The sequence below is a fragment of the Doryrhamphus excisus genome, chromosome 18, assembly GCF_030265055.1.
Source record: "Doryrhamphus excisus isolate RoL2022-K1 chromosome 18, RoL_Dexc_1.0, whole genome shotgun sequence".
In the NCBI taxonomy this organism is placed as follows: domain Eukaryota; kingdom Metazoa; phylum Chordata; class Actinopteri; order Syngnathiformes; family Syngnathidae; genus Doryrhamphus; species Doryrhamphus excisus.
In genome coordinates, this window is record NC_080483.1 from 14239107 (window position 1) to 14256409 (window position 17303).

At 42.1% G+C, this 17303-nt stretch overlaps 1 protein-coding gene across 3 annotated transcripts in view; it reads left to right on the top strand.

Moving 5' to 3' along the window:
• il17rd (interleukin 17 receptor D) overlaps positions 1 to 17144 on the top strand; it is a 28036-nt gene extending 10892 nt beyond the window's left edge. For 2 of the 3 annotated variants that reach the window (XM_058055235.1, XM_058055233.1), the window contains exons 3-17: positions 1778 to 1835; positions 4816 to 4938; positions 7803 to 7921; positions 8067 to 8187; positions 9405 to 9449; positions 10746 to 10897; positions 10999 to 11064; positions 11158 to 11212; positions 12265 to 12375; positions 12619 to 12803; positions 12887 to 13002; positions 14082 to 14336; positions 15248 to 15787; positions 15852 to 16105; positions 16173 to 17144. In XM_058055235.1, coding sequence (XP_057911218.1) covers positions 1778 to 1835; positions 4816 to 4938; positions 7803 to 7921; positions 8067 to 8187; positions 9405 to 9449; positions 10746 to 10897; positions 10999 to 11064; positions 11158 to 11212; positions 12265 to 12375; positions 12619 to 12803; positions 12887 to 13002; positions 14082 to 14336; positions 15248 to 15787; positions 15852 to 16105; positions 16173 to 16285 — 2313 coding nt within the window. In that variant the 3' untranslated portion in view covers positions 16286 to 17144. The remainder of the gene's footprint in view (positions 1 to 1777; positions 1836 to 4815; positions 4939 to 7802; positions 7922 to 8066; positions 8188 to 9404; positions 9450 to 10745; positions 10898 to 10998; positions 11065 to 11157; positions 11213 to 12264; positions 12376 to 12618; positions 12804 to 12886; positions 13003 to 14081; positions 14337 to 15247; positions 15788 to 15851; positions 16106 to 16172) is intronic. The other variant, XM_058055236.1, reaches the window with a different exon arrangement.
• Positions 17145 to 17303: the final 159 nt, after the last annotated feature.

A 17303-nucleotide genomic window follows, 5' to 3' on the forward strand; every position in this document is an offset into this window, starting at 1 on the left:
GCCGGCACAAGAGGCCCAACGGGCTACCAAGCAAAGACCTAACACTAACATAACTAGCGACTGCATCAAAGCCTCGTTTGATGGTTCGTTTCTGGCGCTGGTGTGTGTTTGGTTGGAGGGCAATGAAGGTCTTCACAAGTTCATAATGACAAACACGTGCATGGACCAACTGGTGAGTTACAGTGGCTGCTAATAAGCATCACACACAAACACACACACACACACACACACACAGTGGGGCATCTGTCTGATGAGTTTCAGGTGGGTTTCAAGTGTGTGTTTGTTGCGTGTGACCAATGTCTGACACCTCTAACAAGCAGGATGGCGTGTTTTTTGTATGTGCGTTACACAGCGGGGCCATGCGACAACAAGGTCAGAGTTGTAAAAGCGGCCTCATAAGTGTTGAATGCAATGGATTGTGGGTAATTGGCTTGAAGGTGGACCACACTGTAGCGATATATGGTGTTACACTTCAAATCATTTATGGGAGAAAATGCAACAGATCCTTGACTGGACCCCTCACACACAGAGCTTGCATGTTGCCATGGTGACAGCTACCTTCTATCTAGCTATTTTTGAACAGTATCATTTTTACTATACCTTGTCAAGGGGCATTCATTCATTAATTCATTCATTTTCTACCGCTTTTTCCTCATGAGGGTTGCGGGGATGCTGGAGCCTATTCCAGCTGTCTTTGGGCGAGAGGCGGGGTACACCCTGGACTGGTGGCCAGCCAATCACAGGGCACATATAGACAAACAACCATTCACACTCACATTCATACCTATGGACAATTTGGAGTCGCTAATTAACCTAGCATGTTTTTGGAATGTGGGAGGAAACCGGAGTACCCGGAGAAAACCCACGCATGCACGGGGGAGAACATGCAAACTCCACACAGAGATGGCCGAGGGTGGAATTGAACTTGTGTCTCCTACCTGTGAGGCCTTGTGCAGCCGTTTTTCAACCATTCATTCATTCATTTTCTACCGCTTTTCCTCACAAGGGTCGCGGGGGTGCTGGAGCCTATCCCAGCTGTCTTTGGGCGAGAGGTGGTTGCCAGCCAATCACAGGGCACATATAGACAAACAACCATTCACACTCACATTCATACCTATGGACAATTTGGAGTCGCTAATTAACCTAGCATGTTTTTGGAATGTCGGAGGAAACCGGAGTACCCGGAGAAAACCCACGCATGCACGGGGGAGAACATGCAAACTCCACACTGAGATGGCCGAGGGTGGAATTGAACACTGGTCTCCTAGCTGTGAGGTCTGAGCGCTAACCACTCGACCGCCGTGTTGTCTGCTCATTATTTTTCATTTGTATTTCATCACGTACCCCCTATGGCGACTGATGTACCCCTGGATGTTGTTTATTACACAATTTTCACTCATTCATCCATTCCCGTCTGGATGCAAGTATTTCCTAATCCAGTGTGGATTTCTTCAACCCATTCCAAGTACATTCCCGTTTGGAGAAGGCCTTACTGTGCACTTAAAACACACGAGCATCATGGTCCGCCTTTGAGGCAAAGTGACCTGAACCCAATTGAGTACCTATCAGGCACCCTAGGCGGAACAAAGGTGGAAATGTCACTAGTGATGTCATCATGGAGGTGTGGAAAAAAAAAACATGGCCGACACCACCATGCTGTTTCTTGTCTGATCTTGTTTGGGGCTACGATTCTGTAAAAAGATGATTTTTGCAGTCAAATATGACTTTAAAATGATTTGCTTTTAAGTAATATTCTTGTCTCTCTCTTTCTAACAAGCAGATGCCGTCTGGTGCAGATGGAAGCCGCAAGCTGGCCATCACACTCAGAAGCGACAGTGAGTATTACTTTGTATTTCCACTACGTATGTATAGTATAATACTATGTATTTTAGATTTTACATTCAAATGTGATAGTACTGGCTTCACCCCAGTCTCAATTCATACACGTTTTTTTTTGTCTCAGCACGCACCATCAATGTTAACCCCCCCCCCCCCCCCTCATGTTCCCCTAAGACGACCCCCTCACCCCACTCCACACATATCCTTACATCCTCCCCACCGTCCCGCCTCCCGCAGCTTCCTCCTCTTTTGTTCCTTTCATGGTACAAGTCAAGTTCCTGAGGCGTGGACGATCCTCGCTGCCTGCCTTTTGTCCGTGACCATGAGCGGGAAGCACCGTTGCATTTCCCATTGTGTGTGTGTGTGTGTGTGTGTGTGTCTTCAAATACCAATAAATATGCATCTCAAATTTTTCATACATACATACAAGTATAGTATATTTGGAGTAAATAGTAAACTATTTGGCTGCATGGCGGTCGAGTGGTTAGTGTGCGGACCTCACAGCTGGGAGACCCGAGTTCAATCCCACCGTCGGTCATGTCTGTGTGGAGTTTGCATGTTCTCTTCGTGCATGCGTGGGTTTTCTCCCGGGTATTCCGGTTTCCTCCCACATTCCAAAAACATGCTAGGTTAATTGGCGACTCCAAATTGTCCATAGGTATGAATGTGAGTGTGAATGGTTGTTTGTCTATATGTGCCCTGTGATTGGCTGGCCACCAGTCCAGGGTGTACTCAACCGAAGACAGCTGGGATAGGCTCCAGCACCCCCGCGACCCTCATAAGGAAAAGCGGTAGAAAATGAATGAATATTTCCTGTAATTAATCAATTATCATAACTGCATGGTTGTGAGTGGTTAGAATGCAGGCTACACAGCTAAGAAACACAAGTTCGATTCCCTGCTCAGGTATCTCTGTGTGTATTTTCTCGGCTTCCTCCCACATTCCAAAAACATGCTAGGTTAATTGGCGACTCCAAATTGTCCATAGGTATGAATGTGAGTGTGAATGGTTGTTTGTCTATATGTGCCCTGTGATTGGCTGGCCACCAGTCCAGGGTGTACACCGCCTCTTGCCCGAAGAGAGCTGGGATAGGCTCCAGCACCCCTGCGACCCTCGTGAGGATAAGCGGTAGAAAATGAATGAATAATAAAATATTTAGTTCAATTTAGTACATCTACAATCTTTATTTTTAAAGGTACTGTTTATGTGAAACTTGATCATCGCCAATAGCATGCAGGTCAGAGGTCATGCATCTTTTGAAACGATGACCTCCTATCTTGTCACCGTGAAAGCCAAAGTCTAGAAAGGCAACACTTTAAGCCGCAGAGAAGTTCTGAGGTGCTTTCATGTGACAATCGTTCTTTGTGCCGGGGTACTGAGGTGTGTGTGCCTGCCTGACACACCTCACTGCCTCCTTTCCCTCTGACCGGTGAATGTTTGCAGTGATGTCATGGAAGGGGATAATATGCATGGTGGCCTTTGACCCCCCCCCCCCCCCCCCCTCCCTTTAACACCCACCCCAGGACTATGTAGTCACAGATGATCAGTTAAAACTTGGAAGGAAAGGACAGAAAACATCTAGTAGCTAAATGTTTTATGTTTTATTGCCAATAGCGGAATGCCAATAGTGCCCCTAGTGGTCACATGTTTGTAGTGAAGACAATAATACCTAAAAAAACACAAAAGCAGAAGCTGAAGATAAGCCTTCTCTTGTCTGTCATGGTGAGATCACCTCCTCCTCCTCCTCCTCCTCCATGGACAAGCACTATAGGAAGGAGGAAGAGGATGAGCAACCAGCTGTGACCTTCTCCTTGAGTCCTGAACATGACCCCTCCACCCCACCCCTGCTTCTTTGTGGAGGAGGAGGAAGCGCTAGGAAGCGGAGCAGTGACTCGTGTCGCATCCGAGCTCCTCCATCCTTCCTAAACTCCTGGACACAATCCCATTTTCTACCGCCGTCCACCTCCTCCACCTCCTCTTGCCATCCATCAGGGGGTTCAAACCAAAGAGGAGCAGTGAGTCGTGTTAGAGCTCACGCCCTCTTTCTCTCTCTCTGTTCCTCATTGTTTGTCTTTTAAAAATATATCGCCCCATTTATATTAGCAATATGGGCTGCACTGTGGATGAGTGGTTGGATGAGTTTGATTCCACCATGTTCTCCCTCCACGTGCGTGGGTTTTTCTCCGGGTACTCTGGTTTCCTCCCACATTCCAAAAACATGCTAGGTTAATTAGCGACTCCAAATTGTCCATAGGTATGAATGTGAGTGTTAATGGTTGTTTGTCTATATGTGCCCTGTGATTGGCTGGCCACCAGTCCAGGGTGTACCCCGCCTCTCAACCGAGACAGCTGGGATAGGCTCCAGCACCCCCTCGACCCTCGTGAGGAAAAGCGGTAGAAAATGAATGAATGAATGAATATTTCCTGTAATTAATCAATTATCATAACTGCATGGTTGTGAGTGGTTAGAATGCAGGCTACACAGCTAAGAAACACAAGTTCGATTCCCTGCTCAGGTATCTCTGTGTGTATTTTCTCAGCTTCCTCCCACATTCCAAAAACATGCTAGGTTAATTAGCGACTCCAAATTGTCCATAGGTATGAATGTGAGTGTGAATGGTTGTTTGTCTATATGTGCCCTGTGATTGGCTGGCCATCCGGTCCAGGGTGGACCGCCTCTCGCCCGAATACAGCTGGGATAGGCTCCAGCACCCCAGCGACCCTCATGAGTATAAGACAAATGCAAAACATAAGACAAAAGGAGGAAACCGGAGTACCCAGAGAACGTGCAAACTCCACACAGAGATGGCCGAGGGTGGGATTGAACTCGGGTCTCCGAGCTGTGAGGTCTCCGCGATAACAACCACCGTGCAGCCCTTTACCGTACATGTTTATTCATAATACTTTGAGTTTTCTACATAGAAGGCCTGTCATGTGACAATGATGACTTCTATGTCCTCTCTTTTGTCCAATCAGATTGCTCCTTGAACTACCCGCTAGGCAAACATGTCATCCACGAGGTTGCCAATGTCTCCTTCACCCATTTGGCCTGCGAGGACCAAGCCGGTGTGGTGGTGCACTGGTCTGCCAGTCCATTAGGTATGTGTTTGTTCTTGTTTCCGTGCCTTTTCCGGGAACTTTCACGCTCTTTTAATGTCAGTTTATGCTTGCATTGTTATTAGCTTAGGTAATTAGAAGTTAGGTTGAAATAATCGGTAACATTGCATAGAGACATGTGTCCACAAAAGTCTCACATCCAACACTCAATGTGACCGCCAAGGAATGTGTGTGTGTGTGTATGCACGCTTGCAACATGAAGCTCGCTGACAATACAGCCTGTTGTATTCCCACAGAGACCCAAAACTTCCAGGAATACTTTCATGTCACAGTCGCAGGTGAACAATAACAGTCCTCTTTCAGTCTTCCAGCTCCAGACTCCTCCTGATGACAGGAAATGTCAGAGAAAGTCGCTTTTAGCATGCTCGGGGAGTCTTTGAAGACTTGTAGGTCTTCCTAGCCTCTAACTTTGATAATATGAATAGAAACTCTGATAATAGCTACAAATCCTCAGTTTTTAAAACCTATTTTCTTAATTTATTTGCTACATCTTTGGTAAATTTACATATGTTGTTAATATATAAGTTGAACAGTTTTGGTTCCGGTGTTGACCCCTGGGGTACTCCGAACATTAATTGCAGATGTGTATTCTTTTTAGCTTCACATATGGCTTCCTGTTTGCTAGGTAGCTTTTAGCGCAATTCCATATCCTTCTAATTTTGGAAATGTTCGGAAATTTTGTGATTAATTGTATCGTCAAATTTCATTTCCTTGGTAATTTTGATCAGTGCCATAGAGGTTGAAATGTTAGCTCTGCATACGTATTAGCTTTCCGCGAGTAATTCATTATTTTTAAGTTTGTCCAACCAGTGGTTGAATAGCTTTTTTGGTACATTTTGAAATGCTGAATGACTTTAGCTGTCTTAATTTTGTTTGGGAATTTACCAGTTTTCCAGTTTTGGTCCAATATTTATTCATTTTCTACCGCTAATCCTCACAAGGGTCGCGGTTGGTGCTGGAGCCTATCCCAGCTGTCTTCGGGCGAGAGGCGGGGTACACCCTGGACTGGTTGCTAGCCAATCACAGGGCACATATACACTCCCACTTAAAAGTTTGGGATCACTTGGAAATGTTTTTGTCCAGTCTGAGATATGGCTTTTTTTTGGAAATCCTGCCATGAAGTCCAGTATCCTGAAGCGGCCGCTTCACTGTTGATACTGACACTGATGATTGACGGCTACTATTTAGTACAGCTGCCAGGTGACGACCTGTGAGGCGTCTTTGTCTTAAACTACACACTCTCAGACAGCGTTTTTCTGTCCTTGTTAGACCCAGTTTGTGCTGCTCTCTGAAGGGAGTCGTTAACAGCATGGTAAGGGATTTTAGTTTTAATTTAGATTTTTTGATGGGTTTTCCAATAATCTATTAGCCTTAAAATGATGAACTTGAATTAGCAGCCATACCAGGAGATTGATGCAGACGACTGACAGTTGTTGATAATAGGCCTCTATGCAAAAATGTACATAATTCTTTGAAAAATTAATTTTAATTGTTTGTGAAGTGGATAAAAAATTTTGTGAAATGGGAAAGATTGTTTGAGAAATGCGTGAAAATAGTTTTTCTTTGGAAAACAAAGAAATTTGCAAACTTTCAACCATTCACACTCACATTTATGCTTATTGGACATCTCTTTCAAGGAACGGTTCTTATCATAGAGATTTTGAGTATTGATGAAGTGTTCATTCTTATCATAGAGCTCTATGTAAGTATTGAGAAAGTGTTCATATGCTTCATCCACATAATTCCCACTGCACACACTCTCCCATCTTGTGTTGTTGCTTCCTAAGCTAACGTGCTTTCTTGGGAATGTCAGCGTTGTGTTTTTGTCAGATTCATATGGACGTTTGTACCTTTTTAGCTTCTTTCTCTTTTTCAGCTGCACGATTTTTAATTTCCTGTCGGTGAACTTGACGACTATGACGGGTGTGCTATTGTTCCTGACATACAGTGCGATCCAAGTATTGATGGTTTGGATGTCTATGTCCACCTCCTTAGGGTGTACAAAAGTAGTAACTTGTTGCTCATCTTATTCCCGACTACCCTGGCATAGGATCTGGATTTAATCCAAAGCCTCGTCACGATCACATCGTTCATTCGTTTATTCCGAATAGCGTTCTTCAGATGCTCAATGATTTTCTCTTTTTTCCTCCTGGGCTTCCTTAATGAGCACCTTCAGGCTTTTAATTTCATCCCACAGGTTTTGAACCTCCTGTTTTATGGATCTGATGTATCTTTTCCAGGTCATCCAGCCTCTGTAGTTTCATTAGTATTTGTCTAACAGGATTTCTTGTAGCGTTCTCATTGACAAATGTATACAAGCAGAAGAATTAGTAATAATACGTTTTTGTCACTCAAAGTGTTTTAGAGTGAATATTGTGAATTATAACTGGAGGGAGGGGGTGAAGGAGGAAAGGAAGGAAGGGAGGGAGGGAGGTGCTCAGGAATCTGCCTGGAGACAGCAAAACCTGTTCTGGTGTCTCACAAAGCTAATGACAACAACATGTGCGGTGCATGCAAAGCTCTCATTACAAGAGAAGCCAAGAGGGCCAAGCAGGCGAGAGACTTTGATGAAATATAACCGGGGGGAGGACAGGTGAAGGACAGACAGAAGCAACTTTGGGGAGGTGTAAAGTTGACAGGAGGGATGAAAAAGGAAAGGTAATTAGATAGGAAAGAGGATGGGCTATGTGTGAAGAGGAAAACAAGGGAAGAGGAGGAATAGGATTTAATTTCCCTTTTTAGGAAAATCATTGATTAGGATTTGTGTTTGGATACTTTTTGTCTATGTCAACGTTTGAACTTTTTTCTCGAATTGCCACTTTATTGTGACTGATGTGTTCCTGCAGGAATCGAACATATTAAAGGCTTCCGAATTTATTTGGAAGACAAGAATCCAGACGGAAAACGATGTCAACATCTCATCCTCAAAGACCCGAGACAGCTCAACTTCTCCCACAGGAACACGGTAGGAACGTTTGACCTCTTTAGGTGTGCGATTCTAGTGTGCTTTTACACTATAAGTTATGTTTTGTATGTTTATTTTATTCATTTGGAATAATTTATATTACGTTGTATTGTTTATGATTTCTTTATTTTGTCCGATTGCACAGAAGCTGAGCAGTCAGTTGTTTAGCGGTCTGACCTTTGACACCGACTACATGGTCCGCGTTGTTCCTTTCCCCACTCTGATGAATGAGAGCTTCTTCCCGCCATCTTTCCTCAGGACCAACTGTGAGTACCCATATATTAATTATATACAGTACAGTCATACCTTGTTTATCACTGTGAACTTGTACCAGACCCGACAGTGAGAAATGAATTTCCGTGAAGTAGAATTCCTTGAAAACCTGATTATGACCTTGTAAATATAGTTTTTAACATGATTAGAGTCCCCAAACACGTGCTGGTATGTGTTACAACAAATGTGTCATACACGTGTGGAGGACAGGAAGTGAGTTTTAGTTAGGAGCGGATTACTGCCACAACAATAGACTGTGTTGTTATTGTGATTATTATGACTATTATCATGTTATTATTGTGCCTGTTGTAAGATGATTGAAACTTGCAATAAAAGTCAACTGCTTGTGTGTCACCAAACATTACAGGAACATTCCTGACACCTAGTGGCCAGTGTAGAATACTACATAGCATCATGTTTTTGAATGCATCTTCTGAATGGCTTAGAATTGTATTTTAGTTAATTTAGCCTTTTTTATGCTTGAAAACGCTTATTTAGGCAAATAATGCATAACATTTACTTAAATATGCACAATTTCTGAGTAATAATAGGCCATATTCAACCACGAAACAGTAGGATATATTTATGAAAAGCCATGATAGAATGACTCGGTACAATTCATAGCATAGATCATGTAGATGCTAGTGTTAATTCGACACAAATGGTGTTCAGGCTACAGCACGGATGGCCAAATGTTTGACTTTAAATTACATGCTAAAACCAAAACTATGCAGTTAAATATTATGGTCCTGAGTCCAAACAGCCAAGTGTAGCGTCAATATACATATATCACTATATTGACAGTTACTATGGTACCCATTATGTCATTGTATGGTCATATCACTTTGTACTTCAGTACGTGACAAAAACAAAATAAAATAAAAATAAACCTTATTAGGAAAGCAGGAAGTGAACAAATGTAACAGTTACTGATTGTAAAAGTACCAGATGGAGGGGTAGGATTTAATAAGCTTTGCTTCTTCCTACTCCTTTTGGACATGTGGAACTGTGAACTGATTATGTGATGCATTCAAGTGTAATCTGATGCATGTTCAAATGAAATTAAACCATTACCATTACCAACATGATTTTGGAGCGGTTATGCTAAGGTCACATGACTACACATCATTGCTTTCATGAAAACCAAGGTTGCCCAAATTAGCGGTGAAGCATGAAATGTTTAACGTGTGTGTGTGTGTTCATCTTCCAGCCTGTGAAGTTCTGCTGGGCTCGGACAACCTGGTCTGCAAACCATGTAAGTTCCCCTGTTTTTTTCAGTCTTTTGGACTTTAGCCAGCCTCCACTTGAAAACAGCGAGAAGATCGTCGAGGACGCTATATCAACTCAATTCCAGTAGATTTTTCTCAAGATAGTAATCAGATTAACCACAATTATGTTTTAAAGCAACAATAGTCTCTTTTGTTGCCCGCTACATTTAGTTATTTACTATGTACAACCACCTAGCATCTTATAACGCATATCATAGGTATGCTACATCAAATAAGTACATTTTGCATCACGTTAATATCACAGGTTTGAAAGACGTGCATTTTTAACATCATAGTTAATTCAAGAAACAATACAAGCAGTTGATGTTTGCTAAATACAAGGATGAAGAGTCTTGAACCAGTCATGATGTGCTATATATATCACTATATTGACACTTACTATGGTACCCATTATGTCATTGGATGCTCATATCACCTCCTACTTCGGTACTTTACAAAAAAAAAAAAATTTTTTTTAGTTAATAAAAAAAAAAAGAAAGCAGGAAGTGAACAAATGTAACAGTTACTGATTGTAAAAGTACCAGATAGAGGGGTAGGATTTAATAAGCTTTGCTTCATCCTACTCCTTTTGGACATGTGGAACTGTGAACTGATTATGTGATGCATTCAATTGTAATCTGATGCATGTTCAAATGAAATATTACCATTGCCATAGTCAGCCTAAAAAAATTTCATACTCTTTAGAATGCAAGTAGTCATGTGATGCTTATTTTTAACGATACATTCTCAAATAAGCCAAATTCCACCAAACGGTTCCATCATAACATCATCCACCCTTTAGACAATTACAGTATTTGGCTTTATAGTATAGTTATTTAATTTTGACTCCAAAAAAAACCATAGAAAATAACCTCTATGTAAGTGGTTGATAAGAATCTGTTTAATAATGATGTATATGGTAATGCCATTTAGTTTAGTCTTTAGGGTTAATTCATGGACCATAAGGTGGTTTAGTGGTTAGCACTTTGGCCACACATCTGGAAAAACTGTGTTTGAATCTCCACTGGGCATCTCTGTGTGGATTTTTCATGTTCTGCTTTTGCGTGTGTGGGTTTTCTACAGGAATTCTGGTTTCTAAATTGTCCATAGGTATGAATGTGAGTGTCTGTAGTGTACCCTACGTTTGGTAGAGTACCCCGCCTCTCGCCCAATGTCAGCTGGGATCCAAATAAGCGGCCGGGTTAAATCATGCAGATATCCCAATACTTCTCCAGTGACTTCATGTTATAAGTAGACATCTGCATGTGTGTGTTTCTTTCCAGTCTGGAAACCAAAGACTCTGAACGTGTCTCAGCTGGGTTCCAAACTGCATGTGACCTTTGACCAGGCCCCGCCTTCTTTCGGTTTCCACCTGTACTACGTCTACTACAAACTGCGACAGGAAGGACCGTTCAGGCTGCAGCGCTGCAAGCCCGTAAGACCCAACATCATTCGCTATACAAGTCATAATCATAATGTAGTGGACATGATCTTTTTCTAGATGTTTTATGGACGTTTCCCCTTTTTTACTTGTAGGACGGCAACCAGTTGAAAACCATATGCATTCTCCAGGACGTCACTCCGGGGACATACACCATAGAGGTTGCCATATATATATGTTTCACTCTTTTAGCTTGAAAACTAATATTTACTGCCAAACGTTATTTTTAAAAAGTATTTATCTTTGTGTTTTAGTTGAGAGACGACAGCAATACAACCAGGAGGCAGACGCAGTACTACGTTAGCCAAGGTGACACCTACGTACACCAGATTGATATTGTTTTCTTATTGACCTCCCCCAAGGACGTTGTTTATTTTTCTTTGTTTACAACTTCCTGTCTACTTTTTAATGAACATACATCTGGGTTCAAATCTCTGTTGGGCATCTTTATGAGGAGTTTGTTTGTTCTCCTCGTACATGCGTGGGTTTTCCTCTTATGTGTCCAAAAACATGAATGTTACTAGGTTAATTCAGTGATTCCCAAAATTATTTTGGGCCCCCCTTTTGGGGATGAAATTAATTTCAGTATATCCTTGTGACTGGGGCTGATACGGTGGTCGAGTGGTTAGCGCACAGACCTCACAGCTAGGAGACCCGAGTTCAATCCCACCCTCGTTCTCCCCGTGCATGCGTGGGTTTTCTCCGGGTACTCCGGTTTCCTCCCACATTCCAAAAACATGCTAGGTTTATTAGCAACTCCAAATTGTCCATAGGTGTGAATGTGAGTGTGAATGGTTGTTTGTCTATATGTGCCCTGTGATTAGTTGGCCACCAGTCCAGGGTGTACCCCCGCCTCTCGCCCGAAGAGAGCTGGGATAGGCTCCAGCACTCCTCGCGACCCTCGTGAGGATAAGCGGTAGAAAATGAATGAATGAATATCCTTGTGACCATAGTGAGGATGAATTGATATAGAGAATGAGTTAATAATTAACAATTCAAATCTGTTTTTATTAATTTATTATTTAATTTATTAATAAAAATATGATTATTAATTAAAAAATATTATTATTAATTAAAAAATATTATTATTAATTTAAAAAATATTATTAAAATTTTATTACATTTTTATAAATATAACATTTTATATATATAAAAAATGTTTAAAATTCTTTTTATATAAAAAATATTTTTTAAATAAATCTGTCGGATGCTTCAAATTTTTTTTATTATTTTAAGAGTTATTATTCTCAATATTAGCTATTAAACTGTAATGGCAAATGTTTATGTGATCACTTGTTTGCTGCATCATAAGTACTTGATATTCACCATCTTAAGAAGGGTCTGTTTGTTTCATACTGCAGTTCATTCCCCATGGGCGGGTCCTATCCGGGCTATGGCCATCACGGTGCCTCTGGTCATCATGTCTGCCTTTGCTACGCTTTTTACCGTCATGTGTCGGAAGAAGCAACAAGGTGAGAGGAAACTGGATAGTTGATCCTGTATTGTAATCGACATTTAAATATTATTATTATATATTATATTATATATATATATATATATATATATATATATATATATATATATATATATATATATATATATATATATATATATATATATATATATATATATATATATATATATATATAAATAATCACCATCAAATCCGTCAACGATGGTGTGTTCAATTTTAATGTCACCTTTTCTCCCGTTAGAAAACATCTACAGCCAGCTGGATGAGGAGAGCAGCGAGTCGTCCAATCACAGCGCAGCGTTGAACGCAGAAAGGCCTTGGCCCCGCCCCAAAGTCTTCATCTGTTACTCCAGCAGAGACTGCCCCAAACACACCAACGTCATCCAGAGCTTCGCCTACTTCCTGCAGGACTTCTGCGGCTGCGAGGTGAGAAGGTCGACATGAAAATGGTGACATTAGACAGTGAAGAGGAAGAGGAAGATGTAACTTTTCCTTCTGCTCCGCTTCAGGTGGCGTTGGACCTGTGGGAACATCTGGAGATGTGCAGAGAGGGTCAGATGTCGTGGCTTAGCAGACAGCTGGACGAGGCCGACTTCATCATCACAGTGTGCTCCAAAGGCCTACGGTGCGTTTTCCTTTTTCCTGCTCTGATTTCAGTCTTCTTCCTGTCTCGTGTCTTTAGGCCTAATATAAGGCACAATAACTTCAAATTGAAAAGAGTGTTTCTGCTTTTTGGTCTGTTACCAGTGTGTGTTCAGGGATTAACGTGTCAGCTTCTTTTTGCCACTAGATGGCGCCAACACACTACAAACTCTGTGCTATGTGAGGCATCAGGGGTGTCCAAACATTTGGCCATTGCTCTTTTTTTATTTTCCAAATATTTCAACTTTGTTTTTTTTTTTTTTTAATATTTGTAATATTATGTCTTTATTCTAAAATTACATAAAATGTAAAAAAAAAATTACAACTGTTTTTTTTCCATTTCAACTTTTTTCTTGTAAATGTTCTTTTTGTAGAATTATCACTTAATTCTCATAATATTATGACTTTTTCTGCAGACTAATTTTTACTTTTTTTATATAAATTTCTTAATTTTAACTTTTTGTTGTGTTTGTTTCTCATACAGCTTTAAGAAAATAACATATTTTTTCCATAATATTTCAACTTCATGTTACCAACTATTTTCCCTCATAATATCACATTATTCTCGTAAAATTGCGACTTTTGTTGTTTGATTAGGTTTTTTTTCTCTGAAAATTTTGACTTTATTCTTGTTGTTTATTCCTGTTTTTTGGGTTTTTTTTTTACCTGTATGTCAAATAATATTTTTGCCAATATTATGGCCAATATAAAAAAAGAAATGGCCCCTTGCTGCACTTTGGACACCCCTTTTATCCATTTTTTTTTACATTCATCCTTCCCCCACACTTTCCTTCACCCTTTCCTTCTCTTAGAAATAATACACAATTCATTCCAGTTGATTTGTTGGGATTTCAAAAGAATTACAAATAATGCAAAATTAAATTAATCTTCAATTAAAAATTTGCCACAAGTCAACCTTCCACCTTTTATAAAGTTTTTTAAATAATGTACAGTACACAAAGATGTGTACATGTATGTGTACTTAAAAAAAACAAAAACAAGCCAACTCAAACAACCAAAATAATGAATAAATTGTGAACAGTCTGTGTTTTATTCCCGCAGCTACTTTGTGGAGAGGAAGAGCCGCAGAGGAAAGACACCGGTCAGTCGTCGCGGAAATGCCAGCAGCAGCAGCTCTCCCATTGGTGGATCGGGCACTGATCTGTTTGTGATGGGCGTTGCCATGATTGGCGAGAAGCTGCGGCTGGCCAAGCAGAACGAGAAGGACGACACTCAGGAGATGAACCGTTACATGGCCGCCTACTTTGACTACTCCACGGAGAACGACATCCCTACCATGCTAAGTCTGGCTCCCAGGTAGGTTTTACCGTTTATTACCTCCATCAAGGAAAACCGTCATTCGTTCATTCATTCATTTTCTACCGCTTAACCTCACGACGGTCGTAGGGGTGCTGGAGCCTATCCCAGCTGTCTTCAGGCGAGAGGCGGGGTACACCCTGGACTGGTGGCCAGACAATCACAGGGCACATATAGACAAACAACCATTCACACTCACAGAGGCCGAGGATGGAATTGAACTTGGGTCTCCTAGCTGTGAGGTCTACGCGCTAACCACTTGTCCACCGTGCAGCCCAAAGACAAAACAAAAAAGCCAAAAACGTACCACTTCCACACGCAAGGAGGAGAACTTATTTTCACTCTATCATGTTGGACATGCTGGAGCCTATCCCAGCTGTCTTGAGACGAGAGGCGGGGTTCACCCTGGACTGGTGGCCAGCCAATCACAGGGCACATATAGACAAACAACCATTCACACTCACATTCATACCTATGGACGATTTGGAGTCGCTAATTAACCTAGCATGTTTTTGGAATGTGGGAGTACCCGTAGAAAACCCACACATGCATGGGGAGAACATGCAAACTCCACACAGAGATGGCCGAGGGTGGGATTGAACTCGGGTTTCCTAGCTGTGAGGTCTGCGCGCTAACCACTAGAACGCCTTGCAGCCCAAAGACAAAACAAAAAAGCCAAAAAAAAGTACCACTTCCACACGCAATAGGAGGATAATTTTTCTCACTCTATCATGTTGGACATGCCATGCCTGACTACATACATTGTGGCGGTAATTTGATGCATCATGTGTCAATGACCACCTGATTCCAATCAAAGCTCCGCCCTCTTTGTGCTCCAGCTACAATTCATGTTCAGATGATGTTAGCAACCTGGAATAGTAGAGTCACCCTGTTTCATCATCTTTGTGTAGGTTCAAGCTGATGGACCAGCTGCCACAGCTTTTCACCCGCCTTCACTCCAGTCAGTCCAGTCTGGCCGAGCGGGAGTCCCAGCCTCTCAACATCTCCAGGAGGAACTACTTCAGGAGCAAGTCTGGACGCTCCCTCTACGTGTCCATCTGCAACATGCACCAGCACATCAGCCAGAACCCGGACTGGTTCGAGAAGCCAGTGCCTCCCTCCTCAGGAAGTGCTTCCCCCTCCTGCTCGTTACCATCTCCTCCTCTTCCTCCTCTTCACGACGTTGAGGCTCCCTCATCTTCATCCTCTCGACCAGATAGAAGGCCGGAGGGCGGGCTGATGCTAAATGAGGTGCTAGTCAAGACGTCACCACTAGACAGGGGCGAGGGAACCCTGAGGAAAAATGCCCTACTGCTAGCTCCTGGCTCCGGTTTGAGCTTCAACCTAAACCTCAACTTGAGTCCAAGCCCTAGTCCTGTACCAAGTCCTGGTTTAAGTCCTGGCCCTGCCCTTCCACAAAGATCTCCATCCAGGCTGGAGCACACATCAAGGTAAGTTCATGTAAATAAACCTATTTGGAGTTAGAAGCTAAGAAGTCATGTGTCTCCCAACCAGAACCTCCTCAGGAACATTTGTGGAAGAATCCTCCTGCACTCCATCCAACCTTCACGAGGAAGTGGTCCCCCTTTCTGCCCAGACAGAAGACGACCGCCTCTCTCCTCCTGAGCTCCCGCCCCCTCGCGATTCGGGCATCTACGACTCATCGGTCCCTTCCTCGGAGCTTTCCATTCCCTTAATGGAGGGCTTGTCACATGACCAGGCTGACTCCTCCTCCCTGGCTGAGAGCGAGTCGTCATCTTCAGGGCTAGGTAACCCCCCCAAAAGAAAGATTTCGTATTTGGATGCATACTCTGATTTTGGATTTTGGTCTCTTAGGTGATGAGGAGCCGCCGGCGGTGACATTGCTGAGCTGCAGTGCCCCCACAGTTTGTAAAGCAGAGCTGCATCATCTGGAGCACAGCGGGGGAATCGAACCTGTGGCCCTGTGATATCATGAGGACAAATCTGAGGTTCTGGCATCCCAATTGTGTGCAAACTGAACTGGACACTTCACATTGAGCTGGACATTTTGGTCTTATGACTCAAAATGTGCTCTGGAATGCCAGGATGTCCGTTACTACGGCAACCACTGCTGTCTAAAAAGCGCTACATTTTGGGATGATGACATCACCACTACGTTTAAACCACTACGTTTCTCCACCACTACTCCAGAAACGTGCTTTCTGGAACTCTAGTGCCTGGGAAGTTATGACTAATGAGTGTTCAATTCCCAAACAACAACAAAAGTGGTACACCGCTCAAGGAGATGACATTTGGGACCAAGAGACAGAACTTTGAGGTACTTTTTTTGTGTTAATGAGCCATTTCCTGGCAACAGCATCTGCGGAGGACTTGAGCGCCATGAAGATTTGTACTTTATTTTTAATAATAATAATAAAGATGCTGACCTTGTAGGGCACATTTGAAGTGAAAATATGGGACTATAGCCAAAGTTATTTAAAGGAACGGTGCTCTCCAGCATCCCACCTGCACTGTAATAATAAATCCAATTTTAAACAGGAGACAAGTTGATAACGCTTATCTTGATGTCGGCTAATGTTATGTAATATTTCTCTGTCGTACAAAAGTTTTCATGGAGCTTTTTAAGGTGTGGTTTTAGAATGACTGCCGACACGTACACAAAGAAAGGGACGACTCCAGCAGGTTTAAAATTTGTTGGCGAGGGAAGGTTTTGCATTTCCTGCTTGTGAATAGTTTTGTTTTTCTTCCTGGAAATGTCTTTTTTTGTAGTTTGTTTTTCTGCATTTTCTAGAAATGTACTGTTTTATAGTACCTTAATATAGGAAATAAAGAAACCAGTTAAATAATATGTCTATTTATACCCCTAAGTGTCTTTTTGGAACAGATATATTTATCAAATGGAGAGAATTGTCAATTTTTGCTTTGAGCAGACTGGGATTCAACCCCTCCAGCGAGAGACACTCCTTTTGACTGACTGAAGAGAAA